The sequence below is a fragment of the Prorops nasuta genome, unplaced genomic scaffold, assembly GCF_024137725.1.
Source record: "Prorops nasuta isolate Cenicafe-Biocafe unplaced genomic scaffold, Cenicafe_Pnas_1.2 PNAS00006, whole genome shotgun sequence".
NCBI classification, from domain to species: Eukaryota; Metazoa; Arthropoda; class Insecta; order Hymenoptera; family Bethylidae; genus Prorops; species Prorops nasuta.
Window position 1 is genome coordinate 7,386,733 of NW_027116803.1, and position 18,720 is coordinate 7,405,452.

At 43.8% G+C, this 18,720-nt stretch overlaps 2 protein-coding genes across 4 annotated transcripts in view; one reads left to right on the plus strand and one right to left on the minus strand.

Annotated features, from left to right (window-relative positions):
- LOC136774373 (outer dynein arm-docking complex subunit 4-like) overlaps positions 1 to 18,720 on the minus strand; it is a 141,133-nt gene that overhangs the window by 80,322 nt on the left and 42,091 nt on the right. The window lies entirely within an intron of this gene.
- The window catches only part of knockout (Stork-head domain-containing protein knockout), a 106,945-nt gene that overhangs the window by 32,164 nt on the left and 56,061 nt on the right, over positions 1 to 18,720 (plus strand). For both annotated transcript variants that reach the window (XM_066728622.1, XM_066728621.1), the window contains one exon: positions 12,520 to 12,799. In XM_066728622.1, coding sequence (XP_066584719.1) covers positions 12,581 to 12,799 — 219 coding nt within the window. In that variant the 5' untranslated portion in view covers positions 12,520 to 12,580. The remainder of the gene's footprint in view (positions 1 to 12,519; positions 12,800 to 18,720) is intronic.

Sequence of the window (18,720 nt, forward strand, 5' to 3'; positions counted from 1 at the left end):
TGAAATCCCGCTTCGGCTGCTCGGGGCTTCTTCTTCTTCCTCCTCTTCTGCTGCTCCTCTGCCAGTGTTTTCCTGCCTACGTCCCTCGGTGATTATCGTCCGGGACAAACGCGATAGCCATAATCTCTGCGACCAAACGAGATACACGAATGTTACTCGGAACGCACACGCGATAATCTTATTGGTTCCACCCCCACTCCTCTTATCCAACGATCATTAACATCGACCAAACATCTTCCTCGTATGTTCCATTGGGTTCTCCTCACCCAAATCATATTTTCCAGAAAATTTAGCAAACAATCATAAGTTTAACGTTTATAAATAAAGTTCCATCCCACTACTCTTATATTCACAGACCTTAACATTGAACAAAAACCTTGTTCATTATTGATTCCATTAAAAATTATCACGATCCACCCTATATTCCGGAGAAAACGTGCAGAAAGTCGGAAATCGAAGGTGCAAATGCACTGTGCACGGTTATAAGCGTGTTCTTGACTGAAGAGGGACCAAGGGTTGCTAAGGGAAGAGAGGTTGAGGGATCGAGCGTGACGGAGAGACGATGCACGGCAGCATATTTGCATAAACATTAGAAGCGAAGGAACGGTAAGCAGGAATGGAAGGAACGAAGAATAAGAATTCAGCAAGAATATAGTTGCGCGTTCCAAAGGTGAGCTATAAAGCGCGTATAGTCACGTCTTTACGGTACGCACGGTATGCCGGATAGTACATAATAATCACCGTGAACTCGACAAGCCAATAAAGCTGCATCCACTTTAGGCCAATACCAGTTTTACCGCCGAGCCTCCAACGAGCGCCTTACCGTATAGAAACGTGTACCAAAGAGGAATTACAAAGCTGCGCGATCCAACTTAAACGTACAAATTGGCAGATTGATGGAACCACCCTAGAACCACTCACCTGTCGCTCTCTATATATTTCACCTTGAATTATTCAACTTTCCATCTGGTATTCCGATATACAACTCGTGGAAAATTAAAAGAATTTCAAGACGTTCCTTGTAACTTCCAATCAACGTATATATATATATATATATATATATATATATATGCCATATGGTATATGAGATTGCTGATTGAAATTAGAACATCCAAGAGACTCGATTTTCCAACGAATCAGCGAGTTTCATCGCTGTATACATCCGCGAACGAGCGCAAGTACAATTGACCGAGCGAGATATAGGAAATTGTTTTTCTTGCGTCGTAGGGGTAATGGAAGTTCTAATTGCTTTCGCCTTATCTTTAACGAGCAGGGAGTTAATGACATGCAAAACGCTTGGGCGGAATAAAGAATGACGCTGCTCCAATAAATTCAGCCGCACAAGAGCGGTTAGCGATAAATCATTTCGAGCTGCGCGCAGCAACAAGACACCGTGTGTTTCAGGCCTAACGGTAATTGGACTAGTCGCCGAGTATAAGCACTAGTTTTCCTTCATCCTACGACTAAAATTAATCACGTGCACTGTGCTGTGCCAATACTTCATTTTCCGGCTCCCCGCGTCGATACTCCAATTCACTTCTGATCCTTTTCCACCACCCACCGTCGCGTCCATATTTCGATGTCTTTGGATGCTGAGGGAGAAACTTTCAGAGATCTCTAGAATTACCCAATATTCTGATGTAGTCATATATATATATACGTATACTCTTCCAATGAGACTACAAGGACAATATCGAGTTCGCATTCCGATGGATTCAAAATTCATTCTCGATCTCGCGAAGCAATCGTGACTGGCGTTTCTCGCATCGTCCACTAGCTTAAAATCGGGGAAAGCTTGTTAAGAGACGTTGGCTCTTCAGGATCTCCCCCTGATCGGATTTTAAGAGATTGCATGGAGATATTCGGGTTTTTTGCGGGGAATTAACGACAGGCTGTATAACGCTGCTCCCATGGCGAGGAGAGACATAAGTTTTCGAGTCGGTGCAGGGAGAATCGACAATTTCATCGACTTAATACGTCTTCAGCGATGCTATTAATCGTTGCTGCAGCTTAACGAGGCATTCTGCAGACGATATTAATGATCGGCTGCCGCTGGCCGCTCTCGTTACAAACGCACGCGAGATTGTTTTCCACCCACGACACGCTAACTTTCTTCCTGATCCTTCCCGAGAACGAGGAAGAGAAAAAAGTTGACTTTCCACTGTCGACCGGCTCGCATGTCTCCAATCACGTGGCAGAGATTAGGAGGAAAGTGAAAATCGCCTGAAAACCTGGTGGCTTGGTATATTTGTCATAATATAATAAGACCCTTTGCAGCAGCAGCCTCGCTTCTGGTGAGGATCGATAATCATCGAGAGGTGCACGATCGCGTGTATCGATGAAAATCACGCAGTCTATATGTATCGTCTAGTATATATATATATATATATATATATAAGCAACAACCTTTGCATTCTTTGCATCTCTCCATCCGCTGTTTCCTTTCTCGATTCCCTCAAAATCCAATAGATGCACCTTGAAGAAAAATACCATTTCCTCGAGAGTCCAACCATATATGCAGAAAATCCATCAACCTCGACGCTCTGTCATTAACATTGCTTCGACGATAGAAACTTTTTCGTTGCACTCGGAAGGAATCGGAATAAACGTCTCTCCGGTGATGATTGAGTCGATGAATGAACGAGAAGGGTCGATGGATCGAAAGTGAAAATATGTTTGTAATTTTATAGTCTCTTGTTTGCGTCGGAGGTTCTAGGGAATGACGCCGCGATGGTAATTAGTCGGTGGTCCACGTCGTTCATTACTCGACATCATCACCGTTATTGGCCGAGCAGGAAACGATACAGAGGGAAGCGATCGCGTGTGACGAACACACCGTTGCGCACGCGTGCAATTATGCCGAGGAAGCGACCCTTGCTGAATTTCACGATCTCCGCTGTGCCGAAGACGAGAGGATCCCAGCCGATGACCCTTTGCGACGGAACCAACCACTTTCTTCCGAGAGTCACGTGTTTCGTGCAGCTAAAGAATCGCGACCTTGCGACCACTCGTATATATATATATATATATAGCTAACATGTGCATTATAAATTTCAGTGCAATGCATTATGAATTCTTTTGTACGATCCTCGACACAAAACATTATTCCCAAACCAAGTAGAAAGTCTCTTTCATACCTGAACTTGGACTGCAAAAATTAGCCTAAGTTGAATAATTCGATTAGAAATTTATTATGGTGAAATTCTTCCAACCTCTTTTTCCAAGCTGCCTAATTCTTGCCTATTGTTTTTTTAGCTTGGTCTTTCACGTTCGCATACACCCATTTCGTCATAAATCGACGAACAACAACGGTAATGAAACCGTGCATTTCACGCATTAATCAATAATCGATGAATCCCCGTGCACCCACGTACACTTCCACTCCTCGCGTTTAATAAGCCGTTTTCCTGCGATACACCCCTCGAGCATTTTACTTTCTCTTATACGGTTATACGAAATTTATAGCCTTCTGGATATAACAATTACCGCGTATCTAACGTTGATTAATAGCACGCAGTCGCATTACGCATAAAGCTCGCCTCTGACGAGATTGCTAAAAACTTATCGAGACGGCTTAATTGAATTATTATAAATACGAGCGACAATGTACCGGTTGGCGAGGGGGGAAATTGGCGAAACGTTCAAATTTATTTATAGCTGCCTGGTCTCCGGAGCACGAATCGAATTTTCGTGTGGCTAAAACTCTGCAAACTTTTGAGACTTAACTGTATATTTACTCGTCAACTTTGTATGTTTTCTCTCCTTTTTCACAGCAGAACATAATTAATTCACTAATACACTAATCAAGTACTTTCGTGGCGAGGTGAAATACTTTGAAACGTATACACGTGCAAAGTGAGTTTGGGAATGAAACGGAAGAGATAATCGAGAAAGACTGCAGGAGAGTAATATGGGAATAAATAATCGAGGAAGAAAGTTTTAATAACGAAAAAGTACCGAATTGGATCAAGGAAAATGGCTAATACCGAAAGGCCTTGAAAAATCAGCGGCGTGCATTGTTCGTGGCAAGACCCGATTTCCACGAGGACGATCACCAGCGGAGACCTACTTGTGAGCGATGCCAGAGGAGCTCCGGTGTCTTCAGCATCGAACGTTTCTCAAATAAATCAAATTGATCAATGCTGAGGAAAACGTATCGCGTGACGCTGTTAAAAATTATTCTGTTGCAATGGAGGATCGTGAAAAACATTGGTATATATATATAGATGTTTCCCTTGACCGATGCTTTTTCATATATATATATATATAGACGATTTCTATGGGTGGTCAGTCAACGTTCACTCGCAATTGACATCCTTAAACGGAGAGGAGTTCTCTTGGTCCCGTGCTTTACCGTTGCTTGTCATTACGAATGACCTCCTCCACCTACTCGCTAATCCACGTGCGCAGCATGCACGCACACACAAGCTGCACCCTATGAAACATGTGCCTACGTGTGTAACCACGTCCGTAATCGTTATTCCCTCCGGCCACTCCGCAACTTTTCTCACAATTCCTCACATGCCACGTCTTCCATGTAGCATATATACAATATACATATATATATGCCAGCACTCATAACTATTCCAACTTATTTGCGCACGCAGTTAATGGCTGATACGATGGGACCTCAATGGGAACCGCGCAGTTTTTTCCAAAGACACTCGCGATTACCGCTGGAAATCCAATAAGCAACTCGAAGCAAGAGACACAGTCCCATCAAGAGGGGCCAATTGAATCATTACCTCGGGTAAACCCCTTTCCTCCGTGCTATCGTTAAGATTGAATGAAAGCACGCCAGCATATATATATATTAAGAACCTAATACCGTTTTCAGTGTATAGGTCTGAAAAATAAAACATAATATTCCATAATAGGAGAAATGCATTGTACGTGCGGTTCGCGTGTTGCTTTTCACATTTCTAATAAATCAAAGTATCGTATAATGTGCTACTAATATCGATACTAATGATAATCATAATAATGGCGCCAGGAGGAGAGAATTCGCCTCGCCTTTTTCTCCCTCGCACGATCGGCCCGCAGCCTGCCGCACATGAGAATCAGGCCTCGCCAGGAAGCAAAGTAGCTGCTCAAGGTGGAATGCCACACACATATATATATACATAATGGTATATAGGAAAAATATAATTCGCAAGAGTCGAGATGGACGGTTCTAGCCCGGTTGGAACGCGCAATTGTACCTCGTGTTCCTTCATTTTTTTCTCTCACTCCTTCTTTACAGACTATATATATATATATATATATCGTAGAGTTTCGAGGTGAAAATCAGGCCGGGATAATGTTTGATATCGGCACCGCGAGTATATATATATATATACATAGGGACAAACGTCGTCTCTCCTCTCGTTGGATTCCCAACCGCGATTCTCCGGATATCGATAATTCCGACTTTCGCGCCTGCGTGTAGAAACAGCAAACTGTGTACCGTGAAAGCCGCCGCTCTTGTAGATCTTTTTTTTCTTTTTTACTCACCAGCCAAGACAATAGGCATTAGAGTGTCGAGGGAGCGTTAGAAGCGAGAATATTCCTCGCGCGGAATACGAATACTCCGGAGGCTGTTGCTACCAACGATATAATTGCTTGTTTCGCCACGAGTTACCATTTTCACCAGTGTATATAGTATCATTCATTCCGAGCGTCGTAAGGACGACTTTGAGTCTGATGATTTTCGATAAGGCGAGAAAACAGTGCGGAATATTAAATTAATGAGCTATCGGGATCTCGTAAGTACATCCATTAATTATACTTTCGAGCAATCTTCTGGTTTGATCTTAAAGAATGAATTAGCGAGTTCAAAGGGAGATGGGGGGGGGGGGGGGGGAAGGCGATAAATTCAAGATCATGTTGGTCAAATGATCGGTTGGGGTATCTTGCAGATTCGGATCTTTCTCGTGTGTGTATATATATATATATATATATATAGTTCCGCGCAGCTATAGATCTAATAAGAACGCGCGCGATGCTGTTCCGTTCCATTCCTCTATGATCCAGCATCGTTTCAACACGCGCAGATCGAAGATACGGTAACTGGCAGCTTCGGGAAACACCTGCGCGCGCAACGCGCGTCTCATTGCTGTATTTTGCATCGATCCACCGCTTATTCTCCTTTCGAGCATAAAACAATTCGAGGAAACTTTGCGCGATGCGTCGCGAAGAATCGCGCGCGACAACGAAGCTCGGTCGATGAACGGATTTTATCATGGATGCGTAGAAAGAATAAGTTATACATTTGCGAGGTTTGCACAAAGGGGAAAAAGGACCTTTCGTCCGGAGGAAGATTGATTTACACTTATAGTATAGAGAGACTTTGAAAAGTAGAGGGGGGGGGGGGGGTAAGAAAAATGGTGGTTGGAAGTATACATGCCATTCGTGGAATATTTACGACGAGGCACTGGTGTGTTGGTGAGTGTGGTATATATCGATGAATCGTCGATGGGATCGAAATAAGGGAGAGGGGGGGGGGGGGGGGGGAATAGAGTGCAGGAGGGTGATGGACGTCCTTGGTGGGTAAGCGGAGAGGACGCCGAGACACGAGACGCGGACAGAGACTCTGTGTGCGGTGGCAGGAATGAATAGAAGCAGCGCATTTTGTGCGCATGGGTGTCGATAAGGAAATAAGGAGAGGAAAAGATTAAAGGAGAGAGATGCTTGGGGGGGGGGGGGGAGATATTGGCTGGTTGTAAGCTCGCAAGCGATACCCGTAATGGACGAATGGCCAACTGCCGCGGCGGCCAAGCAAGAGAGGCGCGCGTCGTTGTCCTGGGTGGTCCGTGCAACCGCGCGGTGAACACAGCGCTCCTCTGCAGTGCAGCCGCTACACACCGAAGGGTTATGTACCCTCGCGGCGCTGCGTATTCATAAAGCTTATCCACGCTGCGCGCAAAATAATACGCTGCCTCGCTCATTATACGTATGCTCACACACCGTCTCCTTCCCTCTTTATCGCTCTATATTATACGCTCTATCCACCAATCTCTTGTTCTTGGAATTTTTTGGAGAGATACGGGAAACTTCACTCGTCATCTTTTTTTTGGAACAGAATGAGTTTTGAAAGTTGGAAAAATTGAGTGGAAGGTGTTTTACGTGTATCGGACTGTGGTCCCACACATTTTTGCAGTGTTCTGATCTTTGCGTGTACGGTATATAGGAGTAAGTTGATTCTTTGCATGATTACCGTTTATACCGATGCATAATACTGGTTGGTCCCTTTGATGTTGCACCGGCTGTGGCGAGAGAAGGCTAGAAAGCACTTTGGCTGGCTGCGTTCCCTTAAACCGAATAACGGGCCCGATCAAACACGTCGCGCCAGGACCTAATGGAACGCCAAATACAGCGGACAAGTAGCGAAACGAGAAGCCATAAATGTGGAGAAGAGCAGCCGAGAAATCCGAGAGAGAAATTGGGTAATTAAAGTCATCGCGTTTTCCGCTTACCTTGACTTTTTCCTGGCGAAACTACAATAACACTGACCTACGTTTCCAAAACAGTTTCATCCTCGTTAACTGTATATACCCTCGATTTGATATATAGGAACTGCTATAGAAAATTTTTGTTATATTTTGTACACTTTGCATGTTTTGAGAATAAATAATAACAAGTTAAAAGAGTTATTCACTGCTACCGTTTCTTCCAATCATTTGGTATATTCCATAGATAAAAATCTTCATCGCGTGTACAATTGACACTGGTAATCGTTTATTAGGGAAAATTGACAGCGTGGCATGGATGAGAAAGAATATTAATAATTACGTCATTCGAATCTCGAGCAACCACTCCGTCGAGGCATCAGCCACGCGAGTCTCAACCTCGAGAGTAGCGGACATCGATTGCAGCTGCTAGAATGGAGAAAGGATCGATCGCGCCAATAAAATCTTCCAGCTCGTTGCGAAGATCGAAGCAGACGTTTCGCGTCACGAACGTGTAAATTTGTGTCACATCCTGATTCATAAGACGCCCATTGATATAACGAAAATCTTTGCTTTCTAATAAAATCACTCTATATATGCCTGTATCCATATAATAAATATCGTGCGAATATGAAGAAGATTTGTAATTATCGCACTTAATTGGAGAATTCGAAATTAGTTGCAGGATTCTGCGTTAATTGTCGAGAGAGCAATCGTGACTTATCGGTTGGACGCACGGATTTCTTTATGCTCGATCGTAAAACAATGAGGGCTTATGCACATTAGCGGCTCATCCCTTGTAAGGTTTACGAAATGGAGGTCCGTTGTACCGAATAAGGAGATATGGAGGTAGAATAAGTTAAGAATGGTCTGGCAGACGGACGAAATGGAAAGGATGAAATGTAAGTGAAGAAACGAGTACGCGTGAAGTAAGCGAAATCAAGAAGCCACCCACGGTTCTCTACACATGCAGCGCACCTCTCATGCATCCTTTTGCATCTCGCTGATGTAGGTATATACATAAACACACGAGGCATATAATATATCGTTCCGAGCCGAGCAAACGAAGATCCTCGATAATTACTTCAGGAATGACCAAAGAAAGGAGATCTTATTGACACCTTCCAAGTGGATCAAAGAAAAATCCTCAACCGTGCACCGTGTACTCCGGTACTCTCTTCGAAATTCTTGAACCGCCACACTGATTCTAAAGCAGAAACTGGAACACTTATTGTATGCTCCAATCCAACGTGTCTCGATAAGAGATTCTATCGGGAATCGCGTGCGTGTATACGAACGGAATGAAGAATGGGGGAACAGTAGCGAAATAAGTTAAGTAATAAAATAAGCATCGGTTAAAAGCGCGGTAAGATGCAGATTGATGGGACAGGGGGAGAATGGATTTGCATATTGGTAGGATTGAATAGCGCACGTGCGACTCGCTATCGAAGCTGCACGCTTGTTTGTATAGGGCGACTATGTTAGTGGTGAAAAGAAGCGGAGCCGATAGGGATCGATGGATCGATCGATCTCGCCCGTGGATCTCTCGCGATCTCGCGCCTTTCCCAAGACACGTTGCTCTTTATGACCGAAGGTGAACCGTGCGGCCTACTTTTTCCATCGCCAGGCTGGAGAACTCCGAGACGGACACCCACTCGCGCGCGCGTCATGGTACTGGTCCCTTATCTTATGGGGTCCCATGGACACGTTGTTACCATTTACGTACGCGAGTCGTTTGAATTCTCGCCGCTCTCCGCTCGCTTCTCCCGCAATGCAGTCTTCCCAGCCCCGGGGTCCCATTACAAGCCGGATTCATTTTGCATTTATTTTCAATTCTAGACCCTGCGACAGAGAGTGCTACGACTTTTGGTAAATCTGCCTCGAGTGCTGGAGAGGTGGACTGTGCGCACGGGACTCTTCGTTTGTCCATTTATTGACAAATCATGTCTATTGTGGTTCGAGCGAGATGGAAAGGGTACCTGAAGAGAGAGAGAGAGGGAAGGCAACGTCGTGACCCCTGCTTTATCGAGATCAAACCCGTATTCATGTTTCATAAGAGTGGTACCTATTCACGTAGCGGTGAACCGAGCACAATCATTACAACCGGTAATAAGCTACACGCCACCGCTGACAATTGCCCAAGACAGTTTTCTGCGGACGATTTTGATCAACTTTTTAATCTCGATCTAATTTCCCCCTCCCCCACCCTCCCTCGACCTCCTTCCCCCTCTCATTTGTCAACTTCCAATTCGTCCGAACGGAACCCAACAATGAGCCGGATCGAAAGTTTTGGCGAAAGTCACGTGACCAAATTTCGAGTATTCCGGCCAATCATCAGAAGAATATATAACAGTATATATATATATAGGTATAAAAGAGGAAAAGGCCCGGAAGAATCGTTCTCCAATTTCACGAGGTTATGTAAATTGGTCTGATTAAGAAATTGCTGGATTTCAGGTTGTAAATTCGCGAGGAGCAATTTGTTAATGCGATTGGTAGTTTAGGTACTTACAGAGAGGAGTGAGTTAAGGTCGTTTGGGAGAGTTTAGGGGTCGATAGGAGCATTACCTCCGCTCGGTAATGGTATCCTTTGGCTCTAGCGCTCGCGCGCGGTTGAGAGAGACGGCGATGAGTCACGCGACAGGAAGTCCTTTTTCCGTGAAACACGGTCGGGCACCTTCCGCTCTCTTAACTGGTACAAGGTGAAATCACGTTGATCGAGCGATCCGCAAAAAGCGCCGTACGTCCTACCGCGAGGTCTACCCGGCCGGCTTATTTCTCGACACCCACCTCTCGAGCTATCCCATTCGAGAAATAATTATCTCCACGCTCGATACTCGCGGGGAAGCCTGCAACCGCGTGTCGTTTCTCAAGATCCCTCCTGATAAATTACAGCGAACGCCCTGTTAATTGCCCCACCCGAGATATCGGTGCATTGTTCTTCCTCGATCCGATCTATCATCTCTCGTCCTGTGGATCCTCCACTCTTGAAAAACATAACGCTTCGCCATCGCCACTGGAGATATCACTGTATAGACGTCGTTGCAGAGTAACATCCTTTCCATCGCTTTCCCAGACTTTGGACTATCCGTTCATCGGCATTAGTCCCCTTTAATATCGATCCAGATGAGAACGTTCGTTTTCTTATCTACACGCGTATATATATATGGTTTTTATAAACGTACATCTCTTGAGATATTCAGATCCAGATGCGGTGGTATCGTGTTCGAACGGATCGGTTTTATTCAACCATCTTCCTATTTTTTCCATCTTCAGCTTCTTTAGATTCGCGCACTTTCAAATCTCGCGTCTGGAGTAGACTCTCTCACCACTGAGATATTGCATTGGTTTCACGCGTAAGAATAATAAGTTGGAAGCTGAGACTAATGCAACGATGCGTCGAGTCGGTCGATGAAGATTTCACGTCGTCAATCCTGACTGAACGTAATTAATTTTCGCAGCTGCCGAAATAGGCAGGTATATGCTCTATAGTTGCTGTATGATAAATTATCGTGAACAATCCTCTCTAATTGCGAGGCATAAAAATGATGGCATTGTTCCACCGGAAGTCCATCGGTACTCCTTCATTTTGCCGGGCAATCATTTCTCGTAGAAAAGAACTTTCGAATGGCAAATTAAAAGTAATACCTCCTAGTCTCTCCACTGTCCACTTTCTTACATTATAATCCCGTAACGGCATTCCGTTGATCAAATAATTGCTCCCTCCGACGAATCAAAAACGCAATTATAATTGGACGGATGGATAATTAACGCTAATTTCAACCGAACATTTGGTTTGTTTTCCGGGTTGGAAGTGGGTCGTTCGAGTCTTCATTTTTCTCGGGAGAATTCGTTAACTTGGATACATATTGCAATTGTATAAATAGAGAGAGAGAGAGAGAGAGAGAGAGAGAGAGACAAAGATTTCACGTGGTGTGAATTATCGTAGGAATAAGAGGGGAGAATGTTAGACTTTGACGCTGATCAATAATTCTCAAGGTCTTTTTCTCTCATCATCTCCGGACCCTCTCTGGGGGCTCTCATCAGACCGAGGGTTGTGTAAATCAATTAGACGTCCAGCGTAGTGTCCGTTGATACAATAAAGGAAAACGTGACAACTCTATAGCTGGGGATCCAACCTCCAATCGAGAAAACCACCAGTGACATTTAACCTCGTATACCGAATATCAACCAAGAAGTATATGGCCAAATTTCGGTTAATTATTTGCTAAAATCATTTAACAAACTATGCATTTCATTAAAAAGGAGATTCCTACAATTATCTCGCAATAATAAAACAATTTATTGCTCGAATAAGAAAAAAATGATAAACAATATCAAAGGATTTGCATGGTGATATTTTCATGAAAAAAAAAGTATTAAAAATTTATTGTTTTTCAGTTTAATATAAATTTACAATTATAAATCCATGAATCAAGTTTTCAAGGAAGATCGTAGATATTTGACAAAAAACTGCGCACACTCTGGATAAATCAGGGTTAGAGTTGTTCGTGACAGGGAAGCGGCTTTCTAATAAAAGGGAGAAAATAGAGAGAGAGAGAGAGCGCGCGCTCGAATGTGGCTGAAGGGAAGAGGAAAGTAAGAAGGGCCGAATCCTTCCGGAGGCAGGATAGTTTTCTGTTTTCTCACATCCTTCTGCGCGATCGCGTGTGCGAGCCGCGCGTCCTGCCAGGCTACACGATCTACCTGCTCCGAACGCGCGAGTCCCTCGCAAACTCCACTATAACGGTACAGCGAACTCGCCTCTCGTTATCTGCCCCGGTCGCACGTAATTCGAGATAAGAACAAACGCGGCGAACCAGTTGCGGTCGGAACTGCCACTGTCATTTGATCCCAGCTTTACTACACCGCCACTAATAAGCCTCGTTGTAGCCCATAGAACTTTTTGCTATAGGGACAAAAAAGCTCCACTCCAAGAAAAAGTCCCATTCAAGAGTTTCGAGGATAAAATCAGACGCTGTACACATATACATATATATATATATATATACTTCACGAATCGAAGGAACGATCGTCGGGATGCAGATATCAGACGAGATAAATAAAAACTTTGCTTTTGATTTTTGTGCAGATGGTGCGATGCTAGGAAGGGTGATCGGGCGAGATCGTTAGCATCGGGGGCCCTTCTCGAAATGGCCTCGATGTTGGGAGAGGGAGCTGGATCGGGAGGAGCCGGGCCTTCCCGATGTCTTCTGCTGCTACAGCGATCCTTGGCGATTCAACTGACCCGGGGACCACCACCCCAGGTCCTAAACGCCGCTGCAGCCGTCGCCGCGGTTCACCGTGACAGCCCGGAGGAACACCCAGCCGATGAAATGTGGATATACGAGAAAGGTTACAATTTGTTTCAGGTAAGTCAAGGAGCATCGTATTTCACGTGCACCCTCCCCCCTCCTCTCCCCCTCCTTCTCCTCTCTTCTTCAACCGCGCGCACGCATCCACCACTACCCCCCTTCACCCACTCTTCTTTTCTCTCCTTTTAACCCTCTATATATATATATATATATATACACATACCGCGCACACTGTTTAGAGCCTCAAACAAAAGGTCAAGAAGCGAGATGATACGCGCACGAACCGGCAAAACACGCCTCGAAAACTTTAACGCTCCGAGACTAAATTCTCTCGCCGGTTTTATTTATGATTTACCGCCGAACACCACTTTGACGCGGTTGACATCGGTAATTCAATGATAAATCCCCGGTCCATAACTGATTTACTCCTCATTGTTTTTCTTCTTCCCCCCCCCCCCCCCCTTTTTACGAGGACTGCGTGGAAAGCTGTTCCGGGAGTCGCGCGCACGCGTGTCAATTATCGTCCCGGCGCGGTAGAACACCCACTTGAGTAGCTGATTCTTATACGGTTTCTTATTATGTATATATATAGGACACTTGTGGATAGTCGCGATCGCGTTTTATCATCGAGTCTCAGCGACGTGAATTAGCCTCTAATGCGAAATAATCGCGCGTCGCGCCAGGACGCGAGAAAATTTCTAGATTTATATGACCGGTTCGTGGAAAAGGATCCGTTCCCGATTTCTATCTAGCTAACGATCGTACATTGTTCGGTTGTCCATTGCGAGTAGCGAGCGAGCGACTCGATGCCGGCGCTGATTGGTCAAGGTGTGATGAATTATGAGCAATTTCACAAATCCAAATGGGCGAAGGAGCGACCAGAGAAAAATGCCCTTGGTTACCTCGCATAGGATGCAGACTCGCGTATACTATTGTTGTTCGTATATATATTTTCGACACGAGAGATAATTTCGTGTAATATTAATAATTGTTACACTGCATTCTTCCAGATGAATTTACGAAAATAATTAACACGATCGAGCAGGGTAATCAGAAGATACTTGTTTTATCTATTCCTGCGAGTAGTTTTGTATATATATGTCTCTATATATATAAATATATATATATATTCTTGTTACTATTGCTCGTAGATTTTCGACCCGTGAGATAATTTCATGTAATATTAATAAATATTACACTGCGTTCTTCCAGGTGAATTTACGAAAAAAATTAACTGGACCGATCAGAGAAATCAGAAGCTATATACTTGTTTTATCTATTCCTGCGAGTAGTTTTGTATATATATATATATATATATATATATATGTTTCTATATATTCCGTTACTATTGCTCGTAGATCTTCGACACGAGAGATAATTTCGTATACAATATCAATAAAATTAGACCACGTTCTCGGCGATGAATTAACGAGCGAATTAACACGACCAACCGGGGAAATGCGAAGCTACACTGCAATGTCCATTCCAGCAGCGAGTCGTTCTTCTTTCCAGCTCCGCGACAACTTTTACTTCGTTATCGTTTGGCAATCTTTACGGTTTTCAATAATGTTCGCTCGGTACACTTCTAACAACATTATCCGAGGCTCTTGATATCTTAATAACCTGAATAATTAATATTCAAGGCGCGACTCTCCCGAAGAGGAAAGAAAAAGGCAGGTGTCAGCAGACCGAAGAGAAAAACTTGTGCCTGACACTGATCGAGGTAAAATCATTGATCGATCGACCGGTGAAAATAGCCTTCGTTCGGATGTGCCAGGGATTCGCGTGGTAAAATAATTGAATGTACAATTACACGGAAAGATCTGGCGTAGGATCAATTTTGTCACGACCTGACTGTTTTATAGGCTAATAATTGTTTACAGCTTTCGAAGATAGCTAGTTGGAAAGACGAGGCGAGATATCGGAGGCTGGAAATTCGGTGGTTCTAGGGAAACTGAGCTATGCAATTGATGCAGGGAAACAATGCCAGTGGAGGTCCGTAATTACGCGATAGCACAGTTATTGGCCCCTTTCTTCGAGTTCCTCGTCGACCGAAAGAAGAGAAAATGCGATGGTATAGCGTGCTATATATACACACACGTATACGATAGGATCGAGTAGAACGCTGGTCAAAAAAAATCCAATCGGAAGGCGAGGCTTTCGAGCGAAGGAGGGTGCTCCGAGGTTTTTTTTTTTTTAGCAAAGCCTCCCCTTCCAGATCGAAAGAGTGCCTGCCAGCTCTTAAACAGAAATTCACAACTGGAACCCTTCGACGACGCGCATACTTTGCAACGAAAACCCAAGCTACGAGTATATACTCGTGGAATCGTTGAATATTCAACAATAGCCAAGCGAGTTTTCGTCCACTCGTGCATGCTTCTTACCATAGTGGCGCGTTCTATTGGTTTCTTTTGTATTACAGCAGAGGCTACTCGCGCTATGTAACCAATTCTTCTTTCAATAATTTCATCAAGGACCCATTTCGCGTGCCTCGAATAGGCATTGTCCACGCTTGAATGGTTATTGCAATATTGGAAATTATGCGAGTCTTTGGGATTTTATTTTATCTCGTACCTTGTATTTGTGAGGAATTATTAGAGCTTCAAGGTCGCAGAGAAGAGAGAAAGAGGGGGGGGGGGGAGGGGGAGCAAAATCGTGAGATTAATTAAATTTACTGGATATAGTAGTTCTATTAGATTATTTATTCTGGATTATTATGTTGGCCCAGAAACGAGCACGAGATAGGATCGACTTTCGACGGTAAAAACATTGCCTCGGCTAGCTGCACACCAACCAATTCCTTCGTTTCCATCGTAAAATAATATTTACTGTGTTAATAAACAGCCGGAGATCGTTATCCCGACTTACACGTACTGTTAATTATGGTATAAATTAATTAAGATATATGAGGTGTGAAGGAATGCAAATCTATCGATCCAAGTTATATCCTTGGTAGGATTATGATAAAATATAGTTCCCTCTCTCCCTCTCATTCTAAACGATATTTAAGAGTCCTCTGAAAAAACTTTAAGCAGTACGTTTCATTCGTTTCTTCCAGCACAAAAATTCTTGAAAAATTGCTATATATACATACATATATATATATATATATATATATATATATATATATTAATTAAAAAGCTCGGATAGACGAAAGGTTATAAGACACGTTATATCGACGAAAAAATAAGAAGGCTGAGCTTTGGAGGGTCTAGTCTGTACAGGGGGTGAACGATTCGCCGAGCTATATCCGCAATCAACACAGCTTTCGAGAATCGATATGGCCTTAACGCGAGTTCTTATCTCGAAAGTTATCTTTTCCCTTTCGAAAGTTTCCCGAGGTGAGAATGGGGAAGGATTTGGAGGAAAGTTATTCGACGAAGGAGCGAGTGGGGTCGAGGAATAAATTGTCGTTGACCTTGAAGAGACGTTAAAGTACTCGTCCTTTGAAACGTCAGTTTTTCCTCAGGTATATATAGTGTCGTCGCAAAACGGCAGGACAGGAAATGGTTTGCGGCGGACCGAGTAAAAATGCCCGATCGATCTTAAAATAGTATTCCAGAAGACCAGTAAAGAGGCCATTGCCTCGTTGCTCCGTCGTGCCTAGCGCTTAAACTCCCGCGCAATCCCCTGCAAATGCTAAATAGACACGGCCCAGCGCATTCCTCGCCACCAGTCACTATATTAAACCCCCCCCCCCCCCCCGCGCGAGTTACATCTTTAGGCAAATATTTTCAATTATCTCTCTATCGTTTCCCTCTGCCCCCTCCCACGCAATCGCCAAAGTCAAGGTTCCCCATAAAACGCCTCCAAGCCACAATCGTAATTTTACGTAAATGGAGAAATTCCTTAATAGAGACATTTAGTGCAATTGCACCGAGCGTGCCACACTATTATTATATATACATTGCAACGGGTCATTCGTTGAGAACATTGACCCTTTGTTGATTGAGAAACGAAGAGTGGGCTTGGGGACCATCTTACGATATTTCTAACAAAATCACAGCAATTTTACATACTTTGATCTCGCGCTAGGAGAAAATGGAACAGAGGGAAATATAATATTGCGAACATTTTGGGATAATTTATACTTTCGGTATTATATTATGCAAGGTGGAACTTTATTCCTCTGCATATCCCCGTGACTAATGTAGGCTTTAGATTTGACAGTGGGGGCGTGGCAATTGTGGTTTGGAGAAATATGGGTAGTATCTGTTGAAAGTAAGAAGATCATTTGTGAAATCGTGCCGAAAGTATATTACGAGGTAACGGAAGATGGAAGCAGCTGTAGGCTGTGAAACTGAGTAGTTATTGTCAGTGATAGCGATATAGATAAACAAGGTATTAATGTGCAGTGCACAGTCTGTCCTACATAAGACAGAAATCAGAGGGTGCGGTTTGCACGAGAAGGTTAAAGAAACGATTGAACTCTGTATATATATATATATAGGAACGATATTAAGGGCAATGCCAGTAGTGCAATGCCAATAATATATGCTATTAGCAGAGGCACAAACGTTCGGTCTCTCTTATATATAGTATATATATATATATATATACAAATCGTGCCAAATTTACGCAAAACTTTGCAATTACTCGCGCACTTTGCCAAGCAATTCAATTGTTTTTCCACTCCAATTTTAAGAGTCGAGCCAATTTTCAGTACATATCGAATGGTTATCGCGAATTATTTCTGAGATATCGAAAATCTATAGCATAAAAAAGTAGCTATACTTGGCTGAAAATCGTTCATGCGGATAAATTTAAAAATCCTCGTGTTTAAAGCGAAATTGGCACGAATGTTGGACTGTGGAGTGGCATTAATGGCGAATGGCTGCGTCTCCTGACACGGAGTGCGTATTAATCGTCCCATTCCTTCGAGAATAACCGTCGAGCTTCTGTATTCTCTCAAAAGTCTCGACGTCTTTCATCCCAAAGTGGCTCGTATCATCAAGAGTCGAACGATGCTGCGAGGAGAGCGAAAAAATCACTGCAAAAATTCCGATTGGCCAATTCGACGCGACCATCGTCGATGCCCACTGGGCTTTCAGAAGATTCGAGAGAAAGAGAAGAGTGGAGCTTGTAATTCGGAGATTCGATAAATTCGACACGTCTGACATTGTCCCGCACGACTGCTGACGGGGGTCTCTCTGCGCGCAGAGCGAAGCGAAAGACGAGAGAGGAAAGTGTGTAGAATGAGAAAATGAGCGAGGAGGAGGAGGAGGAGGAGGAGGAGGAGGAGGAGGAAGTTGGAACGAAGGTGAGGATGAAGCAAGGCGTTCGAGCATGAAGAGTCCAAGATGATGACTCAGTGACCTCCATAACCGGAAATTGTACAACGGTAGCCAGTGCCGCTTATTAATAGGAAAAAACCTAAGTACAAGTACCTATTTAAATTTACACGAGCGTTCCTGCAACTACCGACGCTAGCTTCTAATAAGCAATCGCGCCTCTCGCTTCTTGCCTTCATTAGTACGCCATTACGTAATCTCAAGCACCCTCCAGTGGCACATTGGCAACCGATCGATAGAATCACACACCGATTCCTCGATCGAGCATCAGCCACTCTGGTACAAAGACAACGATTGTACCTTATTCTCTCCTGAAGAATAGCTCGATATGGGTGGACCCAAGAGCTTACGTCACGATCCAATATAGCCTCGTAAAACCGAGTTGAGCGAAAGAACCCGATAATTTCGTCATTGGGAATTTCTCCCGTTGCGAAAGACCTCCGTTCTAAGTAAACAATAAATACGTGACGTATAAGGACAAAGCAGCATTGGAAGAAATGAGATAAATTTCCATTTTTGCCACTCGTATATAAGTTAAGACGTGGCTCGAAGAGACGGGAGCCTGGCGAGTATCGAGTTGCCGAGGCTGCGAATATGCGAATCTTCTCGCACATCGCTTTCCATCTCGAGCAAATTTGCGTATAATTGGCATTGTGCCAGGGATCCCCCTTCGGGACGAGGAACTCG